Here is a 16,501-nt window from a genome sequence, read left to right as displayed (position 1 = left end):
CTGCATGCGGGCTTTCTCTAGTTGTGGTGAGCGGGGACTACTCTTCGTTGCGGTGCACAGGCTTCTCATTGCGGTGGCTTCTCTTGTTGTGGAGCACGGGCTCTAGGCACGCAGGCTTCAGTAGTTGTGGCTCGTGGGCTCTAGAGCGCAGGCTCAGTAGTTGTGGCATGCGGGCTTAGTTGCTCCGCAGCATGTGGGATCTTCCCGGACCAGGGCTCGAGCCCGTGTCCCCTGCATTGGCAGGCGCATTCTTAACCACTGCGCCACCAAGGAAGTCCCCATCATATCTTTTTAAAAGGATGCATAGTGATGTCCTTTTGTTCTCCCCTGCTATCTGCCATTTGTGTGCTCACTTGTACACTCAAGTGTGTGTCCCGGTGCTCGCTTGCACACACTCTCTCTCTGTCTCTCTCGCTAGCCCTTTTGCAATTTTATTACTTTTTTCAAGGAAATGACTTTTGGATTCTTTGTTCCTCTGTGTTTTATGTTTGTTTTAATTTTGTGAGTGTCTTTATTTTCATTACCTTCCTTCTGCTTTCTTTAGGTAATTAGCTTTAAAATTTTTCTCACTTAATAGATGCTGAGCTCATTTTCTGTTCTAATATATGTATTTAGTGCTGTAGATTGTCCTTTATCCATGGCTTTAGCTGTGTTCTGTAAGTTTTGATATGTAGAATTTTTGTAATAATTCAGTTTAAAATATTTTCTGATGTTCATTGTAATTTTTGGAGTCACAATATCTTATTTAGAAATGGGTTGCTTAGTTTCCAGATAAGGGAATTTTCTAGGATCTTGTATTGATGTCTAATTTTATTCTACTGTGGTCAAGGGCATACTTTACAATTTTAATCTTTTGAAATTTGTTGAGACTTCTGGCCCTGCACATGTTCAATTTTGGTAAATACTCTTTAAGTACTTGAATATACATTTTGCTGTTGTGTTCAGTGTTTAAGCATATTCAGTTATTTCCAGTTTATCAGTTACTTTCAGATCTTCTATTATTTCCTGTTTATCGACATTTTTATGTTACTGATATGTTAAAATCTTCCGCTCTGATTATGAACTTCTCTATTTCTCTTCTTAATCCTATGAACTTTTTACATGTGTGTATGTGTATAAATTAGAATTGTCACATATTCCTTATGGATTAGAACTTACCATTATGAAATATTCAGTTTTTTCCCTTATACTTCTTTTGGTTCATCTCTACATGGTATATCTTTTCCCATTCTTTTAATTTTCTTTATCCTTATGTTTGAGGGTATAAAGCATAACATACACACTTCTGTAAGGAGCATATTGTATATGTGTGTTTTATTCAGTCTGACAGTCTTTGTCTTTTGATTGCAGTTTTTAGTCCACTTTAATGTAATTACAGATATATTTGGGGTTAAATATACCACTTTATTATTGACTTTCTATTTATCTAACTTGTTTTACATTCCTTTTTCTTCTTGCCTTTTTTAAAAAAAATTATTCTTCTTCCACTTTGTATTAACTGGTTAAATTTGTATTATTTTACTGTTCTCTCGGTGGTAATTGGAGAGATTACATCTCTCAGGGGTAATTGGAGATATTGTATTTTTGACTTATTAAGGTCTCATACAGATTAGTACTTTACCACTTCCTGGACAATGCAAGGGTCCTAGAATATTTTAATACCAAGTACTTACCTCCTAGGTTATATGTCATTATTATCAGTATAGTGATGATCACTAGGTATTGTAAAATTTACAAACTATTACTATTATCATTTAGATTTTTTCATCTATTTACCCTTTATGTTACTCTGTCATTTTCCACATCTCCAGATTTCTGTCTAGGGTCATTTTCCTCCTATCTGAAGAGCATTCTTTAGTATTTCCTCTAGTATAGACATGCTGGTGATATATTCCCTCAGCTTTTGTTTGTTAAAAATTTTGTTCACCTTTTTTTTTTTTTTTTTTTGCGTGGGCCTCTCACTGTTGTGGCCTCTCCTTTTGCGGAGCACAGGCTCCGGATGCACAGGCTCAGTGGCCATGGCTCACGGGCCCAGCCGCTCTGCAGCATGTGGGATCTTCCCGGACCGGGGCACGAACCTGCGTCCCCTGCATCGGCAGGCGGAGTGTCAACCACTGTGCCACCAGGGAAGCCCCTCACCTTTATTTTTGAAGGGTGTTTTCACTGGGTATAGAAGCACTAAATGCTGGCTCACCTCTCTTGGCTTTTCAGCTTTTCCAGATGTTGGCCCCCCAAATTCTCAAGCGTAGTGTTCCTCTGATGCCTTCAAAGAGGTGTGTGTGTGTGTGTGTGTGTGTGTGTGTGTGTGTTGTTCTGTCCAGCTTTTCTAACTGTTCTTAGTGGGAGGGTGGGTCTAGGAAACCTAGTTGCCCCTGCTGGAAGCAGAAGTGCTGGGAAGAGTGCAGAGCACGTTGTCGGGAACTTAACACATGTTGTTTTACTGTCCAGGTTTGTTTTCTCTTATTAGGCTGTAAACTCTCTGAGGGCAGTGACCATGTCTAAATCTTTATGTATCCTTACTTTTCATACTGATCACACGATTTGGTGGTTATTAAGCAGTGGTTCAAAGGCTGGCTGTGCCACGAGCTCTTCTATGGCTTGGCCTTCCCCTTTGAAATCACTTTGTTCCTGGGACAGGTTTGCTCAACCTCAACACTGTAGATATTTGAGCCAGATCATTCTTTGCTGAGGGGGCTGTCCTGTGCATTGTAGGATATTTTGTAGCATGCCTGGCCTTTACCCGCTAGATACCAGTAGCACGCCACCCCAAACTGTGACGACTGAAAAAACGTCTCAAGTTATTTGCAAGTATCTTCTAGGGGGCAAAATCGAGTGTGGTTGAGAACCACTAGGGTAGAACCACTAGGGTAATGCGTTTGGCACTCAATAAAGGCCATTCATTATGACTCAGTGCTTTGCATTTGTGTTTTCTAAATTTGATTTTCCTTTAAACTGTAGGGTTTGAAACCGCCAAAACTTTCGCCCTCCATGGTGCACATGTGATCCTGGCCTGCAGGAACATGACAAGAGCCAATGAAGCCGTGTCACGCATTTTAGGAGAATGGGTAAGTGAGTGCTTGATTTTTTTAAAAAAATAATTAATTTATTTATTTTTGGCTGCATTGGGTCTGTTGCTACGTGTGGGCTTTGTCTAGTTGTGCTGAGCGGGGGTTACTCTTCACTGCTGCGCGCGGGCTTCTCATTGCGGTGGCTTCTCTTGCTGCGGAGCACGGTCTCTAGGCACATGGGCTTCAGTAGTTGTGGCACATGGGCTCAGTAGTTGTGGCGTGTGGCTCGCAGGCTCTAGAGCGCAGGCTCAGTAGTTTTGGCGCACGGGCTTAGTTGCTCCGCGGCATGTGCGATCTTTACGGACCAGGGCTCGAACCCTTGTCCCCTGCATTGGCAGGCGGATTCTTAACCACTGCGCCCCCAGGAAGTGCTGATTTTTTTACTTGTCAAGTATACATGCTGGGATAAACACATGGAGGTTTTAGTACAGTTCATAAGGTTTATTGCTCTTGGAATAATGTTTTCTTTGTTTTTAGAGTCATACTCACTTTGTTTATTTTATGAATGAAACGACAAGCAAGCCCTTTTATAGTTTGTTTCTAGTTCATTGTCAGTGTCATCTGCTTTGTTAGTCAGAGGTTTGAGAATGTTTACCCATTCAGCTCATTTATTAAGAAAAACAAGATGTGGTTGACGCCCATGAATGCCACTAAGAGGTTATTTATGGTTTTTAGGATGACAGAGTAGCCGGCTTTAACCCCGTCTCTGGTTTTTCCTTTTTGCTTTTCTTTCTCTGTGTAGGTGTCGGTGTTGACATGCCTGTGCACAAACAGTTATCGAGGGCCTGCAGTGCCGCTGGGGTTAAGGATAATAGCGTCGAATAAAACACAGTACCTGCACTCATGGGCTTCTAGGTAGAGAAACAGACCATAAAGGGATAATTAAGTTTAACATTTAATATAAATGCAGTGCAGGACGGTAAAGCAGAGTGAGGGGCCAGGAGTTGACAGCGTGGGTTATTTCAGATTGGGTGGTCAGCAGAGACCTCTCTAAAGTTGTGACATTTGATCCAGGATCTGAAGGAAGTAAAATAGTAAGCTGTGCAGAAGTCAGGGGAAATACTTTCTACGCATGTGCAAAGGAAGTCGGAACGTGCCTGGAGGATTCTAGGATCAGCAGGGACGCTAGTGTGGCTGGAAGGCTGTGAAGGGTGAGGAGGTTGCCCAAGGGGCTCAGAGTCAGTGGTGACATGAGAGGGTTTGAGCCGGAGTGACACAGGTTGATTGATTTTTTTAACATGTCACTGGGCTTTGGAGCGATGTACAGACTGCATTCATTCATTCACGTATTTGTGAAGTGCCCCACTGTCAGAGGTACTGGGCATCTGGTGTTAAGGAAAAACAGGTGTTGCCACTGTCCTTGGAGAGCTTTCAGCTGAGAGTGGAAGACAGCTCAATCCAAAGAAAGGTAAACATCAGTGTAAACTTGAAATGATGCAAAGTGGTACGAAAAAAGTATGTGGCCCTCCAAAGTGGTGAATAATACCAGGGAGGTGGGGGACACTTGGGAGTCCCCAAGAAGAGGTGACCGAGCTGAGATCTCAAGGAAGATCAGGGGAAGGTGGGAGAAGGGTCTAACCGGGCAGAGGGGGTGGCCTGTGCAGTGGCCCTGGGGCGGGGGCAGGAGGGGGTGAGGGGGAGACAGTCAGGTGCCTAGAGCAGAGCGTGAACGGGGTCGGATAATCCTTGCCAAGACCGTCTTCATTCTCTGAACACCGTGGAAGATTTCTTGCCATCCGAAGAAACAGACCATGGTCTGTTGAAGAGAATGTCCGGTGTTCTGGACTGAGAAGTTATGAAAGTCAAGAAAAGGGAGATTTACTTCTGTTTTTTCAAGCAGAATTTCAAGTTCAGTATATTTCAAATGAACTCTTGTCCTGATCTCACTGGATTCATTATTTTGAAAAAAAAAAACAAAAATTAAAAATTAAAAACAAAACAAAACAGGGCCCACTTTTTTCCAGTTATCTTAGCATCTTTCTAACTCCAAAGTTAAAAAATATAATAACCTCCACTCGGTGGTATAGAGCAATCTTCAGAGATGTGCAGAGAGCGAATGGTAATACATGCGTATGGTTTGAATCTTCATCAAGTGTGTAAAACGAAAAGTGAAAGTCCTCTACAATTCTTCTCTTGGGAGGTAAATACCATTAACTGTTTCTTGCGTGTTCTTCCTGAAAAAGGTTGTGCGTACTACACAACACACCTACATAGTGTTATGTACCTTGATTTTTTTTCACTTACTGCTAGAGGAGGTTTTTTTTCTTATCAGTGCATAGAGGTCACCGTCACTGCTTTTAGCTGCTGTGTGATACTCCATCATGTGTTTATGCTGTCATTACTTAACCAGTCTCCCTTTCTGGTGGAGATGGAGGTTGTGGTCATTGTTCTGCTCTAACAAGTGATGCTCTCTGAAAGTTCAGTCTCTCTCACATTTTAATCCAAAATTGACTCTAATCTCTGCTGCAGTGAGCGTTCTTGGTACATGCTTTTGTGAATACACCGTTGGGCAGAATCTTCACAGTGGACCCATTGATTCAAAGGGCAGGTGGATTTAAAGCTTGGGTAGCTGTTTCCAGTTTTCATCTAGTAAGTTGGGCCAATTTCTGCCTCCACCGAAAATGTTAGAATGGAACCTGGGATCGAGCAGCAGGGAGTATCAAACTCATAAAATTTTGCCCATGTGACATATTTAGACTAAAAAAATCAAATTCCAGCGGCACTCGTGATACTGTCAGAACCATCTTGGACAAAGTGATGCTAATGTTTAAACCAGACTCGGAAGATAATGCCCAAACCCAGTTATCTACGCATTTTAAAAGTTGTCTTCCTTTCCCGTCATATATGAGGACAGATTCATCTGGATTTATCCCATTATCGCTCTTGTTTGATGCGTAGGGGCAGAAATTTCTGGATCTGCCCTCATTAACTGTGGGACTTTGGAAAGTCTCTTGATCTATTTGGTGCCCCCGTTTTCTTGTCTCTAAAAGAGGAGGTTGAACAGGATGATCTCAAAGACCCGCCATTTAGTTTTCCTTTCTTGCTTTCTAAGCCGTAACTGGGTCCCTGTGAGTCAGTTTCAGAAGCCCGCATTTATCATGGTGTAGATTCATTCTTGCGTCGATCAACTTGAGGATGACCAGCAAGCAACGCCCTCACAGGAAGAATTATCCAAAAATATTCGCTGTCAGGGATGTGAATAGAGGAAATGGGAAAGAAAACCAAACTTAAACTCACGTGGAGTTTCAAATGTTCACACCAGGTTTTAGAGGTTGTAGCCTGAAGAAACTCAACCCTTTTATCATCTGTCGTCTGTTCACTGGTTCTCTGTGAACCCCATTGGACCACATTCCTCACTCCCCCTAGATTCTGATTATGGAAGCTCCGATTTAGCACCAAAAGCCGTCATTACCATTCCGCCTCATTGCACCGTTACCAGAGTACAGAGTGTGTGAGAAGCTGCCTCAGCGACCTGCGTGGAGCCGCCTCCCCGTGCCCTGTCCCCATGTCCCCACCCTGGGTCTGTGCTAGTTGGTTTCCTCCAGGCCTTTCCTTACCTGGTCTCTGCATAGGGGTTTTGTCTGGCATGTTCGTAGATGCCACCGTCTTGTGTTTCTCGAGGTCCGTACTTTATCTGGCATGAATCACATCACGAACAGAGCCAGGAAGGTACTGCAACACAGCGGCGCCGTGCCGGAGATTCTCACAATGATCCAGAGTTTTTTGTTGCAGCAAAAGCTCCCTCCGAAGTCTTTGGGCGTTTAGCTTAGCATCAGCTCACACGTGCCGAGGCTCTGGGAATGGAGTTCCTCCCCGCCTGGTGTTTCTCTTCTGGCCCTGCCCAAATCGCTGCGTCCCCGACACTCATGTCTGCCTCCAAGCCAGTGGAATGTAACTCTCACGTCCACCAGCCGGCATCTAACAGCCACCATTTATTGCGTCCCTGTCATGCGTCCTGTCCTGGTCAGGACCTTTTGTATCCCTTTTATTTATTTAAATTAAATTAAATTTAAGTTTTTTGTCTGCGCTGGGTCTCCGCTGCTGTGTGCGGGCTTTCTCTAGTTGTGGCAAGCGGGGGCTGCTCTTCATTGCGGTGCGCGGGATTCTCACTGCGGTGGCTTCTCTTGTTGTGGAGCACGGGCTCTAGGTGCGCGGGCTTCTGTAGTTGTGGCTCGCAGGCTCTAGAGCGCAGGCTCAGTAGTTGTGGTGCACAGGCTTAGTTGCTCCGCAGCATGTGGGATCTTCCTGGACCAGGGCTCAAACCTGAGTCCCCTGCATTGGCAGGCGGATTCTTAACCACTGTGCCAGCAGGGAAGCCCTTGTGTCCCTTATTTAAGAGGATGCAAAAGCCTGCTTTTCCGCATTTCACAGGGGAGCCAGTGGAGGTTCAGAAAGGTGAAGGGACTCCCCCAGAGTCACACAGCTGGTGAGCGCGGAGGCGGGTCCCGGCGGGTCCATCTGGCCTCCACCTCACGGCCCAGCTTTTCTACCACGTCCAGCCTCGTATGTGCGCGTTACCTGTCCCAGGCTTCGCTTTAAAAGTTGCTAGATGCTATTGGAGTGATTAATGTCAGGATTAATCATATTTGTCAGAGGAAGCTGCTCTGATGTCCGTTATTTATTGTCCCAAGCAATCGCTTTTCATTCAAGATGTCCTTTATGGAGTCCTCAGGACACTTTGTGGGGGAGATCCAGCCCTTTCGTAAAATATAACTTAAATGGCACCACATTTCACGTGGAATTATATTAACAGCATATATGTAATTACTACTACTACTGATTATTTCAAGGGGAAATACCCTCCTGCTGAGATGTTTTAGATGCTCCAAAGTTAGAAATAAGAGAAGCATTGAAAACAACTAAAATTGGGTAATGTGGACAGTGCAGAAATGAACTACCCTCTTAAAAGGCCAATCCATTTAGCATAATTAAAAAGGGAGGGAGGAGGGGGGGTCCATGAGCCCCCAGTTATATTGAAGTACAGAACCTCTGGAAGTGAGGTTCCTGCCTGTGTTGCTAGCAGTAACCGTATGCGGATGTGGTTTACCTCATTCATCTCCTCAAGCGGATGACTCGCTCATGTCCCTTCTAAGACAAATGCCTCATTTTCTCCTGGGTGTTTCAAGGACCCCAGATGGCTGGCTGAGTAGGAAGTTCATCTTCCTATTTTGGGGATGGAGTGGCTTCTCTTTTACTCAGGAGCACTGTCTGTACGTGAAGACTCCCTGTGCGTTCTCCAAGTCTGGGACTCAGATAGGTGTGTCTGAATCCCTGCAGTGCTGTGGCTTACTCTTTCCTAAGTACTTACCGGAGTGGGCTTTTGTCGCTCTGTGTCTGGAGGTCTGGCACACCCCACACTCCATCCTGAGATCTGAAGATCTCCAAGGGGTGTGGTCTGAGAAGAACAACAGATGATTAGCTATCAAAATGCACCTTATACACAGCCACAACAAGACTCCAGCATCCCAACGGAGGGCTTTTGAAATTGGGGCTCCCTCTTCCCTCTTATTTATTATAGGTTCTAAATTTTGGATCTCTAAAACTTCTGGTCCTGGGGAGGAAGGAGATTGATTAGAGCTGGAGCAGGTGGCCCTGCGGTCGCCCAGGCACCTACCAGTGTGTGCGGGGAGGAAGAGATCTGGGGCCATGGCTGGGGTGGAAGGGGGATTCAGAGAGGGCACGGGATTGTTTTGAGTGCCGAGCCTGCCTCACGTGTACCAGGCCTTACTTGAACCTGCTTATCGTGTAAAGGGTGACATGGGCAGTGTCAGAGAGCTAGCTGGCCTGTGGAGGCTGCCCGTTAGTGAATGGGGGGCCCAGGAATGTTGTGAAGCTCCAGCATCTCCTGGGGATTGAGATGACGGTGAGGTGGGCAGGCCTGGAAGAGGGGCTGACGGCCCCCCCGCCACCGTGGAGTTATTAGGTGACCCACTCCTGATTCTCCAGAGTGTATCTTGGATCCATCCCCCTATCAGAAGGGAGGAGGGACCCAAGTATGTTGAGGTTGGCGAGAAGGCTTGGTCCCCGAGAAAGACTGCAAGCCCAGGCTTTCCTAACTTGTCTTTTTTTTTTTTTTTTTTTTTTTTGCGGTACGCGGGCCTCTCACTGTTGTGGCCTCTCCCGTTGCGGAGCACAGGCTCCGGACGCGCAGGATCAGCGGCCATGGCTCACGGGCCCAGCCGCTCCGCGGCACGTGGGATCCTCCCGGACCGGGGCACGAACCCGTGTCCCCTGCATCGGCAGGCGGACTCTCAACCACTGCGCCACCAGGGAAGCCCCTAACTTGTCTTTTTATTTGGCCTAGACTTCAGGTCTTCCCAGCGACTGGTTAGGATGACATACCATTGGCCAGGAGCACACAATACGGATCCGGCTCAGCCACTCTTGTGTTTTCTTGGGTTATCTAACCAAGATTTCCAAAAGGTCTGGAAAAGGCAGGCAGTGTGGTCTTCAAGATGCCTCTTGGGCATATGTCTTTTGGGGAGGCAAGTCATCTCCAGTTGATAAACATGGCTCTAAAATATGCTGCATTATATTGGCAAAGATTAGAAGCAAATACACTCTGTGACCTTGGGCAAGTTTCTTCTCTAAACCTTAGTTTCTTCATGTGTAAGATCTAAATACTAATATCTGTGCCAGGAGATTCAGGTACCATGAGTATTAAGGCATTGACTGTATGTGTATTTAACATGTTGCTGGTGATAGATTCAGTGTTCAAAAAAATGTTAGCTGCTGCTATTAATTATAATTTCTTTTTAAAAAAATGTTTATTTGATATTGGAGTACAGTTAATTTATATTGTTGTGTTAGTTTCAGGTATACATCAAAGTAATTCAGTTATACATATAACCATTCTTTTTCAGATTCTTTTCCCATAGGGGTTATTACAGAATATTGAGTAGAGTTCCCTGTGCTCTACAGTAGGTCCTTGTAGGGTATCTATTTTATATATGGTCGTGTGGACATGTTAATCCCAAACTCCTAATTTATCCCCCCCCCCAGCCTTTCCCCTTTGGTAACCATGAGTTTGTTTTTGAAGTCTATGAGTCTGTTTCTGTTTTGTAAATAGGTTTATTTGTATCATCTTTTTAGACTCCACATATGAGTGATATCATATGATATTTGTCTTTCTCTGACTGACATCACTTACTATGATTACCTCTAGACCCATCCACGTTGTTGCAAATGGCATTATTTCGGTTTTTTATTTGTGGCTGAGTAATACTCCATTGTATATATGTACCACATCTTCTTTATCCATTTCTCTGTCAGTGGACATTTAGGTTGCTTCCGTGTCTTGGCTATTGTGAATAGTGCTGCAGTGAACATTGGGGTACATGTATCTTTTCGAATTATGGTTTTCTCCAGATACATGCCCAGGAGTGGGATTGCTGGGATTAACTGTTCAATTAAATGTTAGCCACAGCTATTAATAATAATTTCTTATTCATACAGGAAAGTACAAAGTGATGCTTACTTTTCTTAACCTCTCCAAGTGGCTGAAAGAGGAGCTGTAGGGAGGGTGTTTATCAGCATGATTCCAGTGGAGTTGCAATTAATTCTTTTTCTGTCTTCATATGTCTGGACTCCTACATTTTAATAGATGTGTATTTAGTTTGTTGATGAGTATTTTCTAGTGGAGCTCGTATTAGCACTCAACTGTCATTTGAAAAGCTATCTTAATTATTTATGTGATTGCTTTTTCTTTTGTATTTACAAAGAAATATACTTTGCATATATTTAGGAAAGATGATTAAGGGATCAGTCATCAGGAACAGCAAGCAGCGGTTTATATCAGAATGGTTATTGAGAAAGCAGAGAGACGAGGGGTAAGAGGAAAGATTGATTAGTCAGAGGTAATGGAATATGCATATGTTAGGGAGAGAAGAGCGCATGCTCAGCTGATTGTCGCCACACGGTTTGATGCTGGAGAGAGTGAAGTGTTGTAATTATCCTAGCTTTCAATAGCGTTGATACCGGGTCTATTTATCTAGTTGGAGTGAAGCCATGTGGAAAGGTGACAGTATTATGTCATATTGCAGCCTCATTGATAAGCATTAGAAGTAGTGATTTCACTGTTATTTCCAGGTATGGAGTACTTGGTACCAGCCAACGTATTAGGCACGTGGGTTCCAACACTGTGCTCTGCTTTTACTAGATCTCGACAACCTGTTTTCATGACATGATATTAAGGAGTGACGGGGAGGATGCTGAGTAAAAAATTGCACTTTTAAGAACCACTGGAGAAATCCAGCTGCTTTCATGCTCTCTCCAATCCACTCAGTGACTTTACGATCCTGTATGTCTTTGGTGTTCGTGGGAATTTCCCCCATTCTCCTTTGATAATAGGAGCTTAAATCCCATAATTTGCCTTTGCAGATCGAAGGCCTTAGGTGCGATGCCTTCTTTTATGTGATGTGTGTGTGTGTGTGTGTGTGTGTGTCGGCGGGGCGGGAGCGGGGAGGCATGCAGCACATGGGGTGGGTGATCTACGAGCCTGATGCCTGTCTAAGCAGGTGACTTGGATTGGAAAAGCTGATCGTTATTCAACGCATCACAAGTTGTAAGGCCCATCCCCATTGTTTTGAATGATCTCTAGCTAAACAAAAATATAAAAACTATTAATATCATTAACAGTTATAGATTATTGGGAAAAGTTCATCCTACATCAGCCATTAGATTTGTTCCTCATTTCTTTGCTTTAAAAATTGTTTTTATGTATAGTATTGGATTTTCAATAAGTAAAGTATGGTATAAACAAGTCTGCAAACCAGCAAGAACTATATAAACCACTTGCTTTAATCAATAAGCGAGCGAGCCTGCACATACACACACACACACATACACACACACCTAAAGGGGCTAGAGTTCTCCCTTGGGACATTTTTGTTTACAAAATGTCGTCTTATTATCATCACCCGCAGGTGGGGTTGGCTATTCATAGCTGTCTGTACTAGGCACTCTGCTTAGCACTTAGCAGTAAAATATTTACGTCATGTGTTAAACCCATCTTGCAGATGAGGCATTAGGGGCTAGAAGAGGGGGAGAGCCTTGCCTGAGCTCACACAGCTACATGGTAGATCCAAGATTTGAAGCCATATCTCCTGACCCCAACGCCATCTTGTTACCCAATCCAAAATTACTGGTGTGTGTTGTGTCGGAGGGCTGGCCTTTCTTTTTCAAGGACTTAGCCAAAGACTGTCTTCGTAGGGATTTGCCTGCTTCTCTGTTCATTATGTAAGGGTCCCTGTGGTTACCTAGGGAAGAGGGCTTCCCGGGTGGCTTCTTGTAACCCGATGGAGTTGATGAACCTCCCCTCCCCCGAGGAAGCTCTTCCCAGACTTCCATTTCAAGTGGTATGTGGTGTACGTACTCCTGCACTGAAGCTGCCTCTTTGACCTTCCTCATCATAGGCTCAGGAAGGATTCTTTATCAGATGATAAATTATTCATTCCTCTCATAGACATAATTGGTTGCTAAAATATTCTGAGTTTCCTCTGTCTCCAGAATGCCTAAAACTTGTGATTGGTCCTTCTTACTAAGTTTTGCGTTTCATTTCTCATTCTGAAAACTTTGTATTGACTTAATCTTGCCTGTTATTCACTGTCTTTGATCACCGTCTTCGTGTCTTCTTTTTGTCTGTGTGTGTGTGTGTTTCGGTTTTTTTCACTCAGTCTTGAACTGAATATTTCATACTTTATATCCACTGTAACCTTCGCGTAACGAGGGCTGTGATTTACTGCTGAGTTTTAAAGAGTGAAAGTCAAGCATACATGGATAGCTCCAAAGCATCACTCCCAATCATGTGAAACTCAATGCAGATGCATTCTTTCATTAATATGGGGCCCCCTGAGTTCTTGTTAAACAGTTTTGACGTGCTTGGAAGAGATGGATTTCATCTTCAGATGGTGTTCAGCCAGTGGTCGAAGGTTCTACTTCTGGCCACTAGGCATTTAGGATCCATTATTTAAGCGGGAAGAAGTATGCTTGAGATTGTTTTTCATATTTATTATGGGGGCATTTACAGAGAGTCTCAGACGTAGCAGTTGTTAGATTAAGCAGAGACGAGAAGCAGTCCCTGTGCCAATAACATCTTCCAGGCAAGGACAAATAGAGATAGAGCCGTAAACGAGGCAGCCAGTCTCAGGATGGGGCAGCTCACGCTACAGAAGGTTAAGGTTTATTTTAATCATATATTTAAAATAGACTAAGTTTTAATTTATAGGCAGGCAGCCCGGAGGAGTAGATGGAGCCCCAGCCCTAAAGTCACACAGACCTGGGATTGAATCCTATGCTCACTGGGTATCCCTGGGCACATTTGGTTATGTCTTTGAACCTTGGTTTATTTACCTGCAGAATGGGAACGGTGCTGATAATGGCCCTCAGCGTTCATCAGGTTGAACTGAAGTAACGAACATACTCTCTTGTACAGAACCCGGCACGTAGTAAAGACTCCGAAAAAAAAAAAAATTGGTAGTTTCAGGAACAGGTTACTTGTTCAATACAGATCCCTAAATTAGGCAAATACTCTCAGAAATCTTGTGGGAAAATGTGTTTCCTCTTATACCTTTTTTTTTTTTAATATGTAAATGATCAGAGTCCCAGGAAACAGCCGAGCCTCTCTCCATCTTCCGTCACTGTGTCAGGTAGTACTGAGATAAGCCGAGGTGAGGAACCAGGGGCTCCTTCCGTCTCTAGGGCGTGAGGTCAGGGCGGGGAGGTGGCTGTCTGTATCCCCGGCGCCCACGTCCTGGTGTGGAGCTGGCTGGGGTCCGCAGAGGCCGTGGTTAGTGCCAGAGAGACTTGGGGTTGGCAGAACCAACTCTGTGTACCTGGGGCGCTCGCCTGGAACTAGCCTCTGCCCCTTAGCCAGCTGGGGGGTGCAGATGTGACTGATTTTGAAGACCTTAGAAGTGCTGTGGTAGTTTTAACATCTGTCCACGCATTCTCTGCTATGCCTCCCTTTCAGAGGCGGAGCCTAATTCTCATCTCCTCAAGTGTGGGCTCGTCTTAGTGACTCAGTCTTCATGAATAGAAGGTGGCTGAATTGACCGAGTATGACTTCCAGGAAGGGTCTTAAAAGGCCGGTGGCTTCCTCCTTGCTTGCTGTCCTGGATCACGCACTGCAGGGAAGCCAGCTGCCATGCTGGGAGGATGCTCAGGCGTCCCTGAGGGGAGCCCGTGTGATAAGGAGCCGAGCCCCATGTGACAAGCCTCTCGAGTGAGCCCTCCTAGACTGCTCTGAGCCCGTCAGGCCTGCAGGTGACTGCAGCTGACAGATCAGAGGCACCCTCATCAGAGATCTCGAGTCAGAGCCATCCCAATTCCTGACCTGTAGAATCTTAGTGAAAAACCAAATGCTTACTGTCTTAAGCCACTGCACTTTGGGGACAGGGGTGACATAGCCGTGGGTAACAAACACAGGGGTCATGGCCTCAGGGGAGAAGGATCTCAGACAGAAACTGGACAGTAAGCTCCAAGGACAAGGCGTGAGGACTCACCCGGCGATTGCCTCTAAGTGCAGGGAGTCCTAAGTTCTTAGGGTGGCGTCAACCATCCAGGTCCCCGTGTCCAGCCTTTTCCCAACGTGCAGACCAGTTAAACAGCATCCCTGAACCGAGCGCACCCGGCTTTCGCTTACACTCTTCCAGGGATGGGTAAGCTCCTCCCTCCCAAGACAGCCCATCCTGTTTCTGTGCACCTCTGAATTAGAAAGTTCTCCCTTATACTGAAGCGAGAATCTTCCTTCAGGCGTCTTCCACCCACTGGCCCTGATCCTGCCCTCCGAGTTCCTCTGGGCTGCCTTCTCATCAGAGCCCACCTAACGCTCACATCTCTCAAATTCCATAAATAATAAATCCAAAGTTATTGAAGGCATCTGGTTACTAAAAGTTGGCAGTGAGGCTGGCCCCTCATTTCTTTGCAACCTGTGTCCCTCTTTTATTATTGGAGTTTGGAATGCACATGGCAAGGCTTTAGCAGCTGGGGAGAATCCTGTCCGCTATGGTCCCCTTCAGCAGGTACCAGGTGCAGAGCCCAGACCCACTGGGCCTTCCCTGGAGTTAAGGCATCAGTGCAAACAAAGTGCAGAGTCTCCTTTTAAATGACTGAAGAATACTGCCCTCATTTACCGGGCAGTTCTCAGATTCTAATTGTTCCAGCCACAATGCGATCTGTAAACTGGGTGGCTGGAAGAAACTTCAATGCATCTTTGTAATGGCTTTGTTGTTGTTTATTGAGAGGGACTAATTAACTTTGATTATTGCACTAATATTATGGCACTTTGACAGCCCTTCAGATTTATGACTCTGGGAAAATATAAACAAATGAAATGCAGGTGCTGGAGCAGAAAGAATAAGTTATTACTGAACTTTAATTACTTGGAATGTGTAGCCAGGAGAGAATTAGTTGATGAATTACAGGATGCTTGAAATGTACATCAAATTGTGAGCAATATGCAGACAAAAATGAAAAGGGGGGCTGGGAGGGTGCTGTTTTTAAGGCAGGAAAGGATAGGGCACATCTGTAATGATCTGAATGGTGTTTCATTGATTAATCCCTATTTCCAGGGGGCAGAAATTTACACGGTGCTATTCAAAGCATGGTCCCTGACCCACACTGTCAGCATCACCTGAGAACCTGTTAGAAATGCAAATTCTTGGGCCCCACTGGAGACCTCCTGGATCAGAAATTCTGGAGGTGGAGTCCAGCACTCTGTGTCTCACAGTCCCTCCAGGAGATTCTGATGTGCTGCTCTGCAATTCTCATGCTGTTTGATTTTTTTTTTTTTTAATAAAAGGGCAGGTACAGATTTTTACCTCTGTTTACCAAAATCAGGTGTTCTTACAAGCTCGTTCACCAACTAACCCAGAAATTTTCAGACTGTTTAAAAAAATTGTATAAATATTTATTAAACATTATTTATTTAATAAATAAATATTTATTAAACATCTATTTTGTACTATGTGTAATGGGTGATATGTCAGTTTAGAATGTAGTAAGTCCCCTACATGCGAACCTTCAAGTTGCGAACTTTCAAAGATGCGTAAGTTAGTTCACGTGTGTGGCGTACATTGTCACGTGCGTGCATCCTCTACAAGTGGATGTGCTTTTGTGAAATTTATGGTACTGTATAGAGTACAGTAGTACGGCATCTTTATTTGAAGCCCAGGATGTCCGGAAGCAAGCGTAAAAACAGCGGTGTATAGCCGATTGTGTTAGTTGGGTACCTAGGCTAATTGTGTTGGACTTATGAACAAATTGGACTTATGAATGCACTCTCGGAATGGAACTCATTTGTGTGTACGGGACTTACTGTATTATCATTGCCCTCAAGGACATGACAAGTGAGGCGATACCCCCAAACTGTAACCCGTTCTGGGACCCAGTGAGCATGGTAAGCGTGGTGGTCTTAGGACTCACGAAAGATGCTT

At 44.6% G+C, this 16,501-nt stretch overlaps 1 protein-coding gene across 2 annotated transcripts in view; it reads left to right on the top strand.

The window, feature by feature from the left end:
• WWOX (WW domain containing oxidoreductase) overlaps positions 1 to 16,501 on the top strand; it is a 984,723-nt gene that overhangs the window by 57,050 nt on the left and 911,172 nt on the right. For both annotated transcript variants that reach the window (XM_082607915.1, XM_082607914.1), the window contains exon 5: positions 2,959 to 3,065. In XM_082607915.1, coding sequence (XP_082464041.1) covers positions 2,959 to 3,065 — 107 coding nt within the window. The remainder of the gene's footprint in view (positions 1 to 2,958; positions 3,066 to 16,501) is intronic.

Source organism: Mesoplodon mirus (assembly GCF_964341445.2).
Source record: "Mesoplodon mirus genome assembly, chromosome: 19".
NCBI lineage: Eukaryota > Metazoa > Chordata > Mammalia > Artiodactyla > Ziphiidae > Mesoplodon > Mesoplodon mirus.
The sequence above is the reverse complement of the archived record's forward strand: the minus strand, read 5'-3'. Positions and strand labels throughout refer to the sequence as shown.